Below are 16,661 nucleotides of genomic sequence, written 5' to 3' on the forward strand. Positions count from 1 at the left end.
CCAGAGTTGCTCGCCTCTGGCTCCACCCACCTGTGCTGGCTCTGCCTACATCTTCCTACCTCGCGCGCACTGCGTGCTCCCGGAAGTGCCCAGGAAGTGCCCAGGAAGTGCGAGGCTGTTTGGCTGGAACGATGTGTCTCCCATGCGGCCATCGGCAAGGAGAAGCTCCATTCTACTGTAACACTGCATTGTTACTGTTGGACTGCTTAAGTATTTGCTGTTTCGAGAAATATTTATTCTCTGCTTGTGTCCTTTGTGTACTGCTTGTGTCCTTGTAGTGCTCAATAGTGCTCGTTCACTTCACCTTCCTCACTCCCTTTTTTGTTTCTTATTCCATAGTTGCTCCCCTCTGGCTCCACCCACCTGTGCTGGCTCTGCCTACATCTTCCTACCTCACGCACACCGCGCGCGCGCACCCGGAAGTGCCCCGTAAGTGCGAGGCTGTTTGGCTGTCCGGGTGTGCAGCGCGGGCGCAGGGGGTGAGGATATTTTGTTGTTATATTGGTTTTGCGATCGGGATAGGCACTTGCCTCATCTCTTGTTGGTGTACAATTCAGGTACAATGACTTAGCTCATTCGCTATTGAACTTATATGAAAGTGCTCTTAGAGCAGACTATAACGCGTGTGTCAGCCCCATACGTTCACTTTACAATCTGTTTAGTTCACCTCCCTTTTTTAGTCCATTATGGCTTTGAGTACACTAAGAAATGCAAATGCTTCACTACTGTACCACCTAAAGTGCGAGTGCATTCCTCTGTCAGGGCAAACTCGTTGGCACTGTCTTTTTTCACTCCTGCACACAAAGTCAGCTTTAGCCATCCGCATCATGAGCCAATCAATGTTGATGTTGGGATGGTGACATTGGAAATGACGAAACGCAACCTCACTTTGCAAATAACGTGGAATCAGCAAATGATTTAACAAAAAGCTCTAAACTTCAAATAAATGCTATTGTTCATTCACCCACCTTACATAACATTCCTATTATTGATAACTCCCTATTGGGTGCAGTGGGTGATGGAATGCCATTGTTGATCTTGATACCTTGCTAGTTGCACCACTTATCATGGCTGAACTTCATAAGCGTGTGCGTCTGTCTAATGGTCCCTCTACTCCTGTGTCAAAAGGACAAGATGTAAGGGAACAGGTACACTTTCATCAAACTCCAGTAAGGGTTCAGATGGCCTCCACTGCAATCAGTGATTTACTCCCAGATAAAGAAATAGCTTATAAGCATATTATTGCTAGTTCCCCCACCATTGAAGCTGCGGCTCTTATATTAGAGCCGCTTCCTGTCCACTCTCCAGTTGACCTAACCAATTCGGCCTCCTTACATGTTTCAGGGCCTCCATCTCATCCTATTCATGCCAATCTTCCTTTTTATCGCCTGGAAGATTCACTAATAGATCTAACTGAACACGAATTACAAAATTTCCCAGTATTGACACGGATACTAAATCTGTTGGACAAGGGACACAAACATACACATCTAGCAATCAATTATCTGAATGCTTCCACATCTGACATCCTTATCAAATTGAGTAGAATTGAAGGCTTTATGTTAGAACACCCTCGATACACTATTTGGGTCCATCTAAGTGTGATAGCATGAATCATCAGGACACTCCAGTAATTAGTCACAGGACACAGGAATCACAAACTTGCAGTGAACTGGTAGATTCTGTGATCAAGCCCAAATTGTTCACTGAAGCCCTAAAAACAACAAAGCCTGTTCTTTGCAATGATCAACTGAAAACAAAAACACGTGTGCTATTAACCAGAATCTTTCTCCCCCCTTAAGTGGTAGAGATGCCACTATTAAAGAGGATGATCTCATACAGGGAAAGAATGATCAACCCACTCTCATCAACGAACCAAATGTAAACATGCCCTTGATAAACAAACTTCCCCTTGAAAAAGATAGTCTTGTGGTCTCTGTTCCAGGAAATGTGTACATTCCTTCGGGACCTACTTTCTCTACTCCATCATTAGTAACTAAAAAGGATAAGGAACCTGGCCAATTAGTTCCCGATGGAACTAAGTTTTTAATTACCACCTCTGATAACTTATCATCTGAAATGAAACTGCTGTTGGGTTGGCATTCTGATCCGGACCTATACGGACCTGCTAGCTTAAACCGTTCAGCCTTAATGAAATTGTTTCATCAGATCCCATCCTTCCACAATCTGATTTCAGATGACGTGGAATGGATCAAACTTCCTGTCAAAAAGAATAATCGTATGCTTTGCAAATTACAATCTCAAATAATTGCTAAGCTATTGTGGGAGCATGAATTGGATCTGAGGGCACTTGGTTATCAATTGTTTATGTTTAAATCAATAGAAGATACAGTATTGTTTATTGAATACCAACCTCCTGTGCTTCTGACGTCCACCCAGGTAATTGGTATCGACCAACATACTCAGGTAGCAAATAATGCCCTAAAAGAACAACTCGAGTCGGTTGCCAACATAATAAAAGGCCTTGCCTGGCTTGAACCGTTGATGAAAACCTTATCTAATACAAACTCACAGCCCACCATGTCATAAAATACATCTCTTTCTATATGTTCATGGAATTGCTGTGGGTTTAACAACTATTATGCATGGTTTCAAGCTTTAAAATTTCCTAATTACCCATCAATTATACTGTTACAAGAAACAATGGCCTTAAATGACATTGTCTCGGATGGGTATACGGCACATTCGCAGCACGCCGAAAAAGGAACTCTTGGGAGACCATTTGGTGGACTGGCAGTCCTAATCAAAAACAATATTCTATTTTCTTCTCGTATATTTTTTTCTTCTTCACAATTTTTGGTTATTGATCTAACATTGGCTTTGACCTTTCCTAGAAGCTTTCTAATTATCTCTTTGTATTGGAATCCAGTCTCCGTGTCCATCTAAACCATAATGTTTAATTTAAATACAATTCTAATTGAGGCTTTTCTATTAAAGTCTCATTTTGAAATTATTATTGGAGGCGATTTCAACTCCTCGCTTCATCTACCTTATAACTTGCATTCACCTAATTCTTACTTGCAGGTAAATGGTTCTACTTGGGCTCAATTCTTTGAAGACCGGGACCTTCAGATAATGGTCTCACATACACAAGATGTTCCCTTTACATGGCAGAGAGGTTTGCATGGATCCTTTTTTGACTATCTGGTATTATCAACGGGACTGGCAAGGAAAGCAGGTCCTGTGAAACTTAGTAAAGCTGCTAACAGTGATCATCTCTTGCTGAATTGTATGCTCTCTATTTCCTTTTCCAAACATATCATAGATTCTACACTCATTTTACCAGTTATTCATAGAAAGATGCTTTCGATTAAATGGCATCCCTCAATGTGCAGGAAACTTAATGCTTGGTTAACCGTGATCTCTGGGTCCCGCTTAGTCAATTCAAGGGAGAAGAATATCATTTGGGCATTGATACATGGAACTTAAATATGATTTGTGGACATCTTTTGGACTTAGCACAGCCTGACTTGGCTCTTGAACCAGGTACTCTGCATAGTCAGTCGATTAACTCTATAGGAGTATTGAAAACTCATAAAAATTGCGCCTTGAGACAGGTGAAAACTTCAGTTAGTAACATCACGGAGTATCTTGCAACACAAAAATTTATCATTTTAAAATCTAAAAATGATATCAAAAAATGTAATTTGGCATTCATCTAAAAAATAATCAAAAAATGATCAATCTCATTTGCAAAACGAATGCAAGGCAAATTTGGGTATTGCTTAGAGATCCAACTGGTACCCAAATTATTGACTTTCAAGCAACTATCTCGGGAGAGACCTGGGTTCAATTTTATCGAGCCAAATATACTCAGCCGCTTAGTTTTTGTGATTTCAACGCTCAGGAGTACTCCAAATGTATGCTACCCTCCTGTCCGTGGGAAATAAATCATATCTATGATGCTCTAACTAGGCTTAATAACTCTAGGGTGGCAGGGCCTGACGGCCTTCCACCGTGCGTGTTGAAAGATGATCCCCATTTTTGGGCACCTGTACTTAAAAGGCGGTATGATATTATATTTCAGACAAGGTCTATTCCCACTTCATGGCTGACGTCCATTATCATTCCTATATATAAAAAAGGGCCAATGGACCTTCCCGCCAATTATAGGCCTATAGCTATAATAGATGTTGCAGCTAAAATCTTTGCATCATTAATTCTTCAAGACTTGAAACGCTATATTAATGCCCACAATATTCTCTCACACTTCCAAACTGGGTTCAGGAAATCATTGGGAACCCAACTAAATGCAACTATTTTAGCACATTTGCTGGCATCATCTCTCCAAGCAACCAATGGTCCGATATATATGGCATTTTTAGACCTTTCCTCAGCCTTTGATAGTGTTATTAGAAGTATTTTGTGGGAGAAGATGCAAACACGTGGCATTCCATTACATCTTAAAGCTATCATTGCTTTGCTTCATTATAATACTAATTACCAAATCAGAATTGATCAAACTGGCTCACTAACTGAAGCAATTCCCACTGCAATAGGGGTTAAACAGGGTTGTAACCTGGCATCGGAACTGTTTAATCTGTATCTTGCCGATGTCGATAACCTTTGGCTCAGTCAAAAGATCTTTCCGGCAAAATTGGGTAGGTTACGCCTAAGTTGGATGGCCTTTGCTGATGATGTCATTTTATTTGACAGAACTCCTTTTGGTCTTCAGCCTAAAATTGACATATTTGCAGAATTTTGTACTCGACATAATTTAACCACTAATGCTGAGAAATCCAACATTCTTATATTTCCTAACAAAATAAAAAGTACTAGTTACAGCTGGACCTTAGGAGGCAGTCCCATTCAACATAAAACTGCTCTCACTTATCTGGGATACAAGTTAACGATTACAAATTTGTTGTCATCATGGTATAATTCTCTTACTATTAAAGCTGCGCCTCTGATAGCCAAATGAGAATTATCGTTTGTAAATATTGTACATTTTAATTTACTCTGTTGATAGACTTCTATTTATTGAAAGTAGAGGCTATGCTTTTGTATGGGTTAGACACTTGCATCCTGAACATCAATCATCATCTAAACACGCTACAGGGCCTCATTTGGAAAAAGGTCTTATTCCTTCCAAAAAGTCTTCCAAAAGCTTGCATTAGACACAAATTAGGTTTATACTCTCTTGCGTCTAGGTTACAATGGCGCAGACTGAATAACTTCAGTAAAATGTTACATAAACCAATTAATTCCCTGTATGAAGATTTAGCGGAGATGATTAGCAACGAAGCTGCTATGGCTAGATTTAAAAAAAAAATGTTCACCTTGCTAGATGAGCTGGCTTTGGTAGAATTTGATTTAGTCTCCAGGCCAGGAATAGTTAAGAAAAAAATTGGTTTGTTGGATTGGGCTGTTACCTCAGATTTATTGGGAAATTATGTTCAATTAACTGAATATGCAAGATTCAGACACAAGCAAACTCTGAGGCTATTGTATATAATGCTCTGTCCTAGTGATCGAGTTAGACAAATGTTTATGAGATTTAGGTTTAACCTATTCAATACTAAAGAACGAACTAAGTATTGGAAAGATTGTTCCATATGGGTTATCTGATCAATTCTGTCATTTCTGTCACAACAAAAATGAAATAGAAACTCTGAAGCACTTAATTGTTTATTGTCCATTTTTTAATGCACAACGATTGATTTCTTGGAGTAATTATTTGACAAACACTGACTCTTTTGCTATGGAATTAATCTGCTTTTTTAGTATGTGGGGTGATAATAATACCCTACTCATAGCTTTGACTCACTTTTTGTCCTTTATTCAAACAAAATTGGATGTGATTTAGTGTTAACAAATATCTGGACATTCTAAAAATAATCATGTTTGCCTCTTCAATGGTCTAGTTAACACAGTGTTGTTTTCAAAGGGTTAACCTCCGTTTTGCTTTCTGATATATATGGTATTTTGACTAATAGGTTATTTGTTCAATGTTTTGATTTACTGATTGTTTTAAGATGTTATCATTGTATTGAATGACATTTTTACATGTGTTGTTAAATTTTATGTCAAGAATTTTTATTTAAATTTTCTATGAATATGTATTGTAAAGATGCTTGCTTCAAATACAATTTTAATAAAATAAAAAAAATAAAAAACTTACTCCTAGATATGTATATGTTGGTGCTTGCTGCAATCTATCCACTACATAGCTAGCCTCAAGAATAATTTGTCTGCTTGCGTTTCTTTCCATCTGTACATGTGTAAAATGACTGGATAGCTTCATCATTTCTGTAGCATGAGCCTCTTCATCTCGAGCCCGAGATGTCCCTTATCTTTGATACTTTCTTGATGCCTATAGACTATCTTCCCTTTCTTGTCTCTGCATCCCTTCTAGGTGTGTCAGTATTACTTTGCATGACGTCATCAATCTGCTCTTTTGCTCTCTTTTCATGCTTCTTCTGGGATTTCATTCAAATGGCCATCATACTTTCTTGTATGCAGGTATAGCTTTCTTAATGGGAACCTTGTTTCCAGGATTCTCCTTGGTATGGGTATTTTCACTGGTACTGCACGTATTTCACACTCTGGTTCCCAACATATAGGCAATATGGGCGAGATGCTTGAGGATGGAGGTACTTAGTTCCTTCTCTACATTCTCTTCTGTCTTCCCTTCCTTGTCTTGTCACGCCTAGAAACACTTGTGTCCAGGCGCATTATAAATGACTCATCATATCATATATCATATTCTGACCCTGCCGGTATCCTGGCGGTAGAGCCGCCAGGACACCGGCATTTGTTAATCACCTTTAACGATACTCAGTCCGGTGGCATTGCCACCAGATTGCGAGTGCTGGCAGGATGGTGTTCATCCCCATTCATGGAGTTCCATAGGACTCCATGAGCGGATTTGCCGTCATTACCGCCACCAGCAATGCCGGTGGCGATAATGACAGCTTTTATTGCCAGCAGGGCACCTGGCTAAACTCCAGCTTTTAGCTGGAGGTAACCCAGTGCGCCACCGGCAAACCCGTAGTCGGGCGGGCTGGTAAAGTGCCGGTGTCCACAAATACTGTCACTTTTTTACCAGGCCGCCCAACTCGGAATGAGCCATTTTGTTTTGCATATAGTCTACTACAAACCGTCACCACCAAAATAAGTAAGTGTTGCCATTTAGCACCACTCATTTCTCAACATATTCAGTTACAGAGCTCCCATGTTACCCCGTGTCGTGTTGGAGATGCTCTAATAGTCCTGGTTTGACCGTCTTTATTGTGATTTTTATAACATTTCTGAAGTATAATGTGGCCCTTCTGAATGTCCTGCCGTGGGCCTGGCGAATGTGTTACTTCTAACATTGAACAAAGTGAAATCATCTACAGGGAGCTGATGGCATTTCAGCAAGGCTCTTGCTATGTGTGGGCGTTCCCATAGTCACCCAGCCAGACCCAGTTTCTCAGTCAAAAGTGGTTTGCATCCTGGGACGTGTAGTTTTGCTTACCCGTAAATGTTTGTCTGCCATCCCCAAATTCACAGTAGAATCGGTTAAAAAGCAGATTGGCTTCTTGGTAACTGATTTCCTACCACTGCCCACTGCTTTGTATGGTGGATGTGAAGGAGGGATCTGATCCCCACAGTGAGGGTGGTTTATCCTAGATAGCGCGTTTGTTTGCTTGTCAAACAAGGTGTCAGCTTTGGATCGTTTTAAAATTATTATTATTAGAATTACCTTTAGTTTAATAAATGAACCAATCCAGTACAGCAGTGGCAGTTGTGGGGAGTTGACTCTAAAATGCGGATGTACGCCTATGGCCTAATTCTGAGCTCCTTGTAAATTGAGAACAGTGTTGTTTCCGTGAGGGAACACCACTTTCTTAATGTGCTCCATATCCTCTACATGAATACATGACAGACTATGAAGAAAATAAGAAAAGTGTCATTGCAGCACTGGACTGCACATTTCTTATTTTGCATGGAGCTAAGAAGCGGGCCCTCTGCGTCTTTATAAAGATAGGCACATACTAGTGAGCGTAAAAAGAACAGTGTCGTTCCATCACGGAAGAACACTTTGCTTATTTTACATGCTGCTCAGAATCAGTGTTAACAAACGGAACATTCACACTTTTCAGGAAGGTTCAGGGATTGTCACTTAAAAGGGACAAGGGGGTGAGCTTTCTTTCCTGGCACATACTGCAGGAATTGCCTGCAGAGCAGCCACGAAGCATACAGAGCGAAGCCCCTGTTGAGAGCAGAGCAGGACGAATTGGTTGGGACATACCCGCATCACCGAATCTGGCTGAAGGGTAAATGTTGAGGAGAGGGGTAGTGGGAGTGGTGATGGTGATCTTATTCACAGGAAGCAGTCACACTGACCCTACTGAAGTGTTTTAGGGGAGTACATGAAAAGTGCTTGCGAGAGGATGACCGCAACTGTGCTACAGTCCGAGGCTTCCATTGGGAGTCCCCCGATTAAGAAGGTACTCAATTTCGCACTTTCTCTCTTTCTTTTGTGGATACAGGATCCTACCCAAAAGCAACACTTGAGGTGAGCCCTGGTAACGTGACCGCCAGAGGAGGAAACCTGACCTTCCGCTGTGTGGGGCTCTATCCATCTATGCAATTCATCCTTTATAGAGGTAGCGATGTCCTCAAGACACTGGACCCTCCTGGAAGTGAGGCCACATTTCTCCTCACTGACCTGCAGCCGGCAGATAAAGGGGCCTACACCTGCCGCTATCTCCCAAGAACAGGACCCACTATCTATTCTGACGCCAGTGACATCATACAGATTAAAGTTCTGGGTAAGGGCATATTGTGTCGTATATTGCAGTTGGAGACGCTCCTGTGCTTAGGATAGCCGTTATCTGAATGCAAATAATGCCAACCTATCGCTTTCCCAGCCATGCCCTATAGTATGTCCGTGCCTCTCTACGCCCTTTTCCCGTCCCTTTCCTATGACAGACTGTGCAGTCACCACCCACCATAGTTTGTAATTACAAAATAGGGCATGGATCAGCGTTCTATCTATTTAATGTTGTAATCAAATTTTTGGATCAGAATTTATGGAGTCGGAGCGCGTTACAATACGAGTATAAATAGTTAATATGCAAAGCCTTATGCTGTATAAATATTTGCGATTTTTCGCAAAACACGTACAGAAATGAGCAGCATTAAATGGAAATCTTGCAACAATGTACCCATACTGTTGAATAATTAACTTTGTTTAAACTGTTTGTAGACCAGTAACAACACATGAAAACTCCTAACGTTTAATATCTGAGCGATTCCCGGAGAAAAAAAAACCTTTTTTTTAAATGTAACATTTTTTATTGAAACGTTAACATATTCACCAACAGCTGTGTTCCATTCACGGCAATTCAGTTCCGACAGGAAGGGTCGACAGCAGAGAAGGAGCAGCTTGAATTTAATAAAACTCCCCAGGTATCCTATTAGCTGCGTGTTTTATTTCAAATGTAAAACGGCAACACGAATTGCAATACCACAACAGGTTGTTGTAAGTTGCATGCAACTAAGAAGTGGGCACTTTGTATGATATGATTGGTTATGTATAAGGCTTCTAAGCACGGACCCCAAGATCGAACCTGTGTTGCTGCGTGTCGTCTTACTTTCACGCCAAGCACGATGCCTCTGAGCTATCCTCCCAAGACTGTATTAATCACAAAGATTGTGCCTGCTCAGAAAGACGATGCTTTACTCCATTTTAGTCTGGTTTCTGCAGCCAGGACTGAACAGGCATCCCTCCTTGATTTACCAAGAGAAGGGCATAGTGCTTCGAGTGCTTGGCGTCTATATAGGATATGTTTACCTAGATATTTAGGAGTTGCGTCAGCTTTCCATCAGGATCCATATACTGTATAACATGATTAACCGTCGAGAAATGACACAGTCTTGAGGAACGCCTGTCTCGGGAGGACAGCTCAGGGGCAACGCCCTTGCCTTGCAAACAAAACGACACAAAGCAACACAAGTTCGATGCCCGGTCCGCGTTAAGAAACCTCTGCGTATTAAGCAAGTAACAATTTACAAATTACTCCTAACAAGTGATAGTACTTCTAGGAAACGTTTGAAATATCACAGGAAATCAAACACCCAGCCTCTAAACCTCACCCGAACAGAGGGTAAATGTTTTGTTCCGTTAATTCAATGATGTCGTTGCCATGCACAAACATACATACGGGTTTCAAAAACAGAATGCAAAACAAATTGTAAAAAAATCACAGAAAACCGATTTGATTTGGAAGATGGCTCCAAGATGCATTGAAGTGATACCCAAAGGGAGCAAATCGAAGTAAAAAGGCGTACATATTTTTCATCTGTGGTTGCCCAAGTGAGAGAGCCTAGCCAGTGATCCTGAGCAAGCCCAAATGGGTTTGGGAGGAAGGGGGGTTTCCTCTGTACAAAACATTTTAAAAATATTTGGTTGAAATTGTACTTTTTATAGTACACATTTCTTAAAAATTGGGTAAAATGCCACACAATTTCCAATCACTTCTGTTGTCGAAAACATGAAAACAATCCAATAGCCAGGTCACCAACAGTGCACAGGCGAATTTTACAGCACAATTTTAAAATGCCTGTGCCCATTACCAATGCATGCCAACACTGCCATTGATAGCATATTCTTATGATGGCTGTGCCCACAATCTATCTCAGGACTGCCACTGTAAAAGCACTTCCAAAATGCCTGTCATCATTGATAGTTCTTCTCTTCCTCTGCATTTTTGCACTCTCCACATGCCCAGAATGGTGACCCCTCCCCCCACCCTGTGTGCAAGACAGGGTGATGTACATTCTTATGATGGCTGTGCCCACAATCTATGTCAGCATTGCCACTGTAAAGGTACTTCTGTGATGCCTGTACCTGTAATGTATGCCATTATTGATAGTTCTTCTCTTCCTATACCATTTTGCAGGCTGCACATGCTCAGAATGCTGACCCCCCCACCCTGTGTGAGAGACAGGGTGAAGCACATTCTGATGATGGCTGTGCCCACAATCTATGTCAGCATTGCCACTGTGAAAGCTCTTCCAAGATGCCTGTGCCAATAATATATACAATCATTGATAGTTCTTCTCTTCCTATACCTTTTTGCAGTCTGCACATGCACAGAATGCTGACCACCCTCCCCACCCTGTATGAAAGACAGGGTGAAGGAGGTGTAACCATCTTGATTTACCAATTGGGTGCTTCAATCCCAACTCCTCTATGCTACCATTTGCCCCAGCTAGTGGAGTAATGCCCCCACAACCCGGAATACGCCTGTATGACACATTTGCACTGGGATTGGCTCCTCCGGGCATCCCCTGTGCACATCCAAGGTACAGACAGGCAGTGTCCACAAGTTTAGGAGACTGTGTTAGGCATCCTATCACTCATGGACATTGCCTATCACAGTGGCAGCTGAAAGGAGACAGGGTCAGGTGCCTATGCCCTAATGGGCCAGCTGCCACTGCTGACAGGACCCTTCATCTTGTCAGATTAAGGGTAAAGAAGATGCTGATAAAAATGCTTGGCTTTTGGGTCCAGTTGGCTTCTGGGCCGGCCTTTGTTCAGACAGTGTCCCGGCAAAATAAAATTATCCTCCCCCAATAAGAAATACTCTGCACAACCACACACATCCACGCAACATGCAAAGTACTACAGTATCTGGGTTTCTCTTACAGTGCTGCATATAATACAATATCAAATGTGAGACTTAATGTGAAGACTAAAACTTTCAAGATGTTCACAAAGACAGTTGGGTAACAATTTGCATTGTTTTCATATTAGGGCTGAATCAAGCAAGTAAACACGTTATGTAACACTGCAAAGCGATCTTACTGAGATTTGAAGATGTCAGGGTATTTTTCAATTTTGGAGGACAAAAACCTTTATTTATTTATTTATTTATTGTTTGCTTGTTAGGTGCTTATACAATAAGAAAATACTGTTTGAAAGCGCCCACAGGGTGGGGAGGGAGCAAGGGTGGGGAATACATTAAAAACACAATATTTAAGAGCATGGGGGAAAAAGGTAGAAAGGACGAACCTACTATGCCTTGTGTGTATTCAGAATGTGCAAGTGCAGCAAGGAAGAGGGAAGAGGGGGTAAGTGCTGGGGAGTCTGAGCTCATGGGTGAGCCACAGATGAAGCGCTAGGCATGTTGAGTGCTACACAGTCTGGGGCCGCGGGAGGTGTAAGTGCAAACCTAAAAGGAAGAGGGTGTGCAGATGCAAGTGACGTGGATAGACAGGAGCTGGGCAGATTGCTGTGGAGCGTCAGGGCCCAGAGGTTGCATAAGGGTCAAGGACACCAATTGCAGCAACTGTGGGATTAGCTGAGGAGAGAAGATGGGAAGGAGGAGGAAAAGAGGAAAGTCTTAAGGAGCTTCCAGAATTCGAGAAGATCCTGTTCAAGGCGTAGAAGGAGGGGGAGGCTATTCCAAAGGAGGGAACCCACTGAGGAAAGTGAATGACCACCAACTCTCTGTTTAGCAAAACGCTTTACACACAAAGAGTTTGTGCCAGAGGAACATAGTGGTCTAGAGGGAGAGTATTTAGCGAGATACATTTGAAGATAGTGTGGTCCCCAGGTCCCAGACAGCATTGTGGATGATGAAGAGGGATTTGAATTTAATCCGTGCAGCAACCGGCAACCAGTGAAGACTTTTAAGTGCAGGAGAGATGCGGTCCCTGGGCTTACGGCCAAGGATAAGTCTTGCTGTCCTATTCTGAATTAGCTGCAGGGGTCGCAGAGTGGAAGATGGAAGATTCAGGAGGAGGCTATTGCTGTAGTAAAGCCTAGAGAGAACCAGGGCTTGGGTCACATTAAGCCTTTAAGGGAAAGTGAGAAAAGGTAAAATTCCTTTGAGAAGCAAGAGCTGAAAGTGGCACTTCTTGGCAATGTCCTGAGTGTGAGGGAGGAATTAGAGAGAGGAGTCGAAGATGACTCCAAGGTTTCTGGCTTCAGTTGAAGGTACGGGGGCGGGGGGCAAGGAGGAAGACTAGAGAGAGGGGGAAGAAGGAGGGAGCAGAGGCCCCGATGGGAAGGATCTCAGTTTTACAGGCTTTGAGGCAGAAATCGTTGGAGGTGCACCAGGACGGGATGGCAGATAGGCAGTCAGGGATAATTGAGAGTGCAAGAGGGTCAGCAGGGAGTTTGAAAAAGAGCTGTGTGTCATCTGCGTAACACTGGAAGTTGGAGGAGAAGGAGGAGATAAGGTGTGCAAGGAGAGCAATGTAGATGTTAAAGAGCCAGGGGGAGAGTATAGAGCCCTGGTGGACACCACAGGTGGAGAGGGAGGGAGGAGAGAAGGTGCCCTGGATGACTTGGGAAGATCGGTTAGTGAGGGAAGACGTCAGCCCATCCAGTGCCCGTTCCGAGATATCAAGGGTATCGTAGAGCCTCTGTATGAGGATAGAATGGTTGACTTTGTCAAAGGCAGAGGAGAGATTGAGAAGGATAAGGACAGCTGGACAGTTGGAGTCCAGAGATAAAAGCAGTTCTTCAAGGGTGTTCAGAAGACAAGTTTCTGTGCCTCTGCATGCTCAGGATCCAGATTGATGGTCGTGGATACCACCAATAAGTTCAGTGTGTGAGTTGAGTTGGTGCAAGGCCAGCTTCTCAAGGAGCTTCCCCAGGAAAGGGGTGGTGGAAATAGGGCGGTAGCTGGCAGGGCAAGTTGGGTCTGAAGTGGGTGCACAAGGGAGTGCTTGAGGGGGGAGGGAAACGATCCAGTGGCAAAAGAGTGATTGCAGAAATCAGTGAGAGCAGGCGCAAGAGAGCTGATTTTATCCTTGATGGTCCTGGACGAGCAAGGGGAGACCTGTTTAGAAGAGACCTGCATAGAGCAGACAACTCTGGTAAATTCTTCAGGTGTGACAGGGGAGAAGGAGGAGAAGGCGGGGGCGGAGGGAGGGGGGATGGCGGCGAGGGTGTGTGGGACGGGTTGTAAGGTAGTATAGAAAGGGTGGCCAGGATGTCCAGAGTTTTGGTGGCAAAGTGTGAGGCCAGCACAATGCAGAGGGCATGTCAAGAAGAAGGGGAGGAGGAGATTGCAGAAGGGTTGGCTTATTCCTTGCAGATCGTGAAAAGTTCAGCTGTGTTGTTCGATACGCCAGAGACCCATGCCTGTATGTGGGCTCTTTTCATTGCATGGATGGCGAGTCTGTATTGCCTTTGCAGTAGCCAGCAGGCCATTTTGTCAGAGGATGAACCTGAGGTTAGCCATTTCCATTCTGCCGCCCTGTACTTTTGTTTCAGGCCTGCAAGTTCGGAGTCGTACCAGGTGTTCTGCTCAGAGGCAGGTTTCAGGTGGATCCTCATGACTTCGGCATGAATGTGTGGACACAGTGTGGACACAAAATGTAAAGAAAACTGATCGTAAATGTGATTGACTTATTTATAAAGGGCAGCGTGCTGCACCCTGAATGAGTTACTGGCTGATTACGGTTATATACTTGACAGAAGTAGCACAAATGTATCTTTACTTTTGCTTACCCAATCTCAAAATAAGTAATTACCCAATTTTTCTTCCCTGAAGTTCACACGGGCAACTAATTTAAACTATATTTTTCTGGCCTTTTTCTTGGAAAGCTCAGTTATGACATGGGGGAAAAGATTTCACAAGAGCAATGTCATTTTCAGTTGAGAGGAGATCCAATCACATCTGCATCTCTTTGCTCAGGTGGGGAGGTTGGAGTAGGAGGAAGAATATGGTTAACAAAAGAGGAGGAGTTACTGAGGATCACCCATGTAATGCTGAAGTGAAGTGTGGAAGAAGTGTGGGTTAGGGCTAGAAATGGGGTTAGAGTTAGGTCATGATTAAGGTACATTTTTAGTTTCAAATTGATTTAATGTTAAGATAGGGGTAGAATCAGGATTGGAGTTAGAATCAGGGTTAGCGTAAGGGTTTCATTTAGGATTACGGTAAAGAGTTTGGGTAAAGGGGTAAAGGGGCTTGGTAGGGGGAAATATATTGTTAGGGGTAAGCAAGGGATCAGTATTATTTATTTCTTATTTCACGCCACACACTCATAGGCCTCAGGGCACGCAATAAACAACAAAAGATACAAACATGCATTTCAGTCATAGGGGTTAGTAGAGAACATGCAGCTTCACTTCTACTTAACCTGGATTCAGGTTAAAGAGTGGAGTCTCAATGGCCTTCTTGAAGGTGAGCAGAGAGGGGAACATTCTCAGGGACAAAGGGAGAGCATTTAATTCCCTGGGGGCTTGCACATCAAAGCTTGGCCCACCAAATCTGACCAACTTGAGTCAGGGTTGAAGCAATTTATGGTGATTGGCAGAGTGTAGGGAGATCATGGGCTAAGCTGCTATGAGGTGCTTCATCAAATAGGAGGGAGCAATGGCTTACTGACATTCAGGGCAAGAAACCTGTGGGTGGTCCTGTGCTCAACTGGGAGCCAGTGGAGGGCCCGTCTTTAGGGTGTAATAGGATCATGTTTAGACAACCCTATTTTGAGCAATCTGAAGATAGTGTAAATTGGCTTAAGGTGTTCAAATTATAAGACTGTTACAATAATCAACTCTTGTGTTGACAAGGGTAGATGCAAGAAAGGATCAATTTTCACTGCAAAGGTATGGTTAAGGTGAGATGTAAGGTTAGGCAAACCCACATTTTCTTTTACCAGTATCACGGAAATAGAAGTCAAAGCCATCATTAAAGGCTTAAAAACCTCCGGATGCAAAGGGGACATATGCCCTGCAACCATCATCAAACACTGCTCAGAGGCCTTAGCCCCTTTTATCACCGCCTTCATCAACTCTTCATTCTCCTCAGGTGTCGTCCCCTCCAGGCTAAAGGAATCATGGGTACTTCCCCTTATCAAGAAACCATCCCTAGACCCTGCAATAGCCAACAACTACAGACCAATCACAACAGTCCCATTGCTCCTGAAAATACTAGACAGAGCGGCTTATATCCAAATAAAACACTTTCTGGAAGCCAACCACATCTTGGGATTGCGACAGTCTGGCTTCCGCTCAGGCCATGGAGCGGAATCCGCCCTGCTTGATCTGAAAAATCCGCTGGACAAAATCAGAGATGAAGGGAAGCCTGCACTGCTTCTGCTGCTGGACGTCCCAGCAGTCTTTGACCTGGTTGATCACAAGATTCTCCATCACCACCTCAGCACAGCAGCCCACTTCTCACCCAACCCCTCTTTGAACTTCTGGACTACACCAACTACGCTGATGACACGCAGATCCTCATCCCCCTTTCTGGCAACTACCATGAGGATTTCGCTGAGCTTAATTCGGTCTATCTGACTATCCAGACCTGGATGGCAATGCATCGCCTTTGCCTAAATGATGACAAGATAGAGATCCTCTTGATAGGCTGTGCGTCAGTCTGAAGAATCTTAATGCCCAAAATGCTTCATTGAATATTGATGGCAATACCATCCCTGTCTCTTCCAATGTTAAAACCTTAGGAGTCTACCTGGATGCCTCGCTGACCTTAGCCCGCCAAGTGAATGCCATGGCCTCTGCCACTGCATATGCCACAAAACTGATCAATGCTTCCAGACCTTACTTCTCACAGGACGCCTGTCTGACAATTGCACAGGCAAATATAGGATCCAGGCTGGACTATTGCAACGCTCTCTTCTCTGGCACCTCTTCCTCCAACATCCATAAAATGCAGGTGATCCAAAACAAC

The 16,661-nt window shown here is 43.2% G+C and overlaps 1 protein-coding gene across 13 annotated transcripts in view; it reads left to right on the forward strand.

Moving 5' to 3' along the window:
* The window catches only part of LOC138526227 (T-cell-interacting, activating receptor on myeloid cells protein 1-like), a 733,986-nt gene that overhangs the window by 329,707 nt on the left and 387,618 nt on the right, over positions 1–16,661 (forward strand). For 11 of the 13 annotated variants that reach the window (XM_069636718.1, XM_069636712.1, XM_069636743.1 and 8 more), the window contains one exon: positions 8,499–8,780. The exons of the other annotated variants lie outside the window; for them this stretch is intronic. In XM_069636718.1, the coding sequence (XP_069492819.1) occupies positions 8,499–8,780 (282 nt within the window). The remainder of the gene's footprint in view (positions 1–8,498; positions 8,781–16,661) is intronic. 13 annotated transcript variants of the gene reach the window in all.

This window comes from Ambystoma mexicanum, chromosome 1q (genome assembly GCF_040938575.1).
Source record: "Ambystoma mexicanum isolate Mex_15411 chromosome 1q, UKY_AmexF1_1, whole genome shotgun sequence".
Classification (NCBI taxonomy): domain Eukaryota; kingdom Metazoa; phylum Chordata; class Amphibia; order Caudata; family Ambystomatidae; genus Ambystoma; species Ambystoma mexicanum.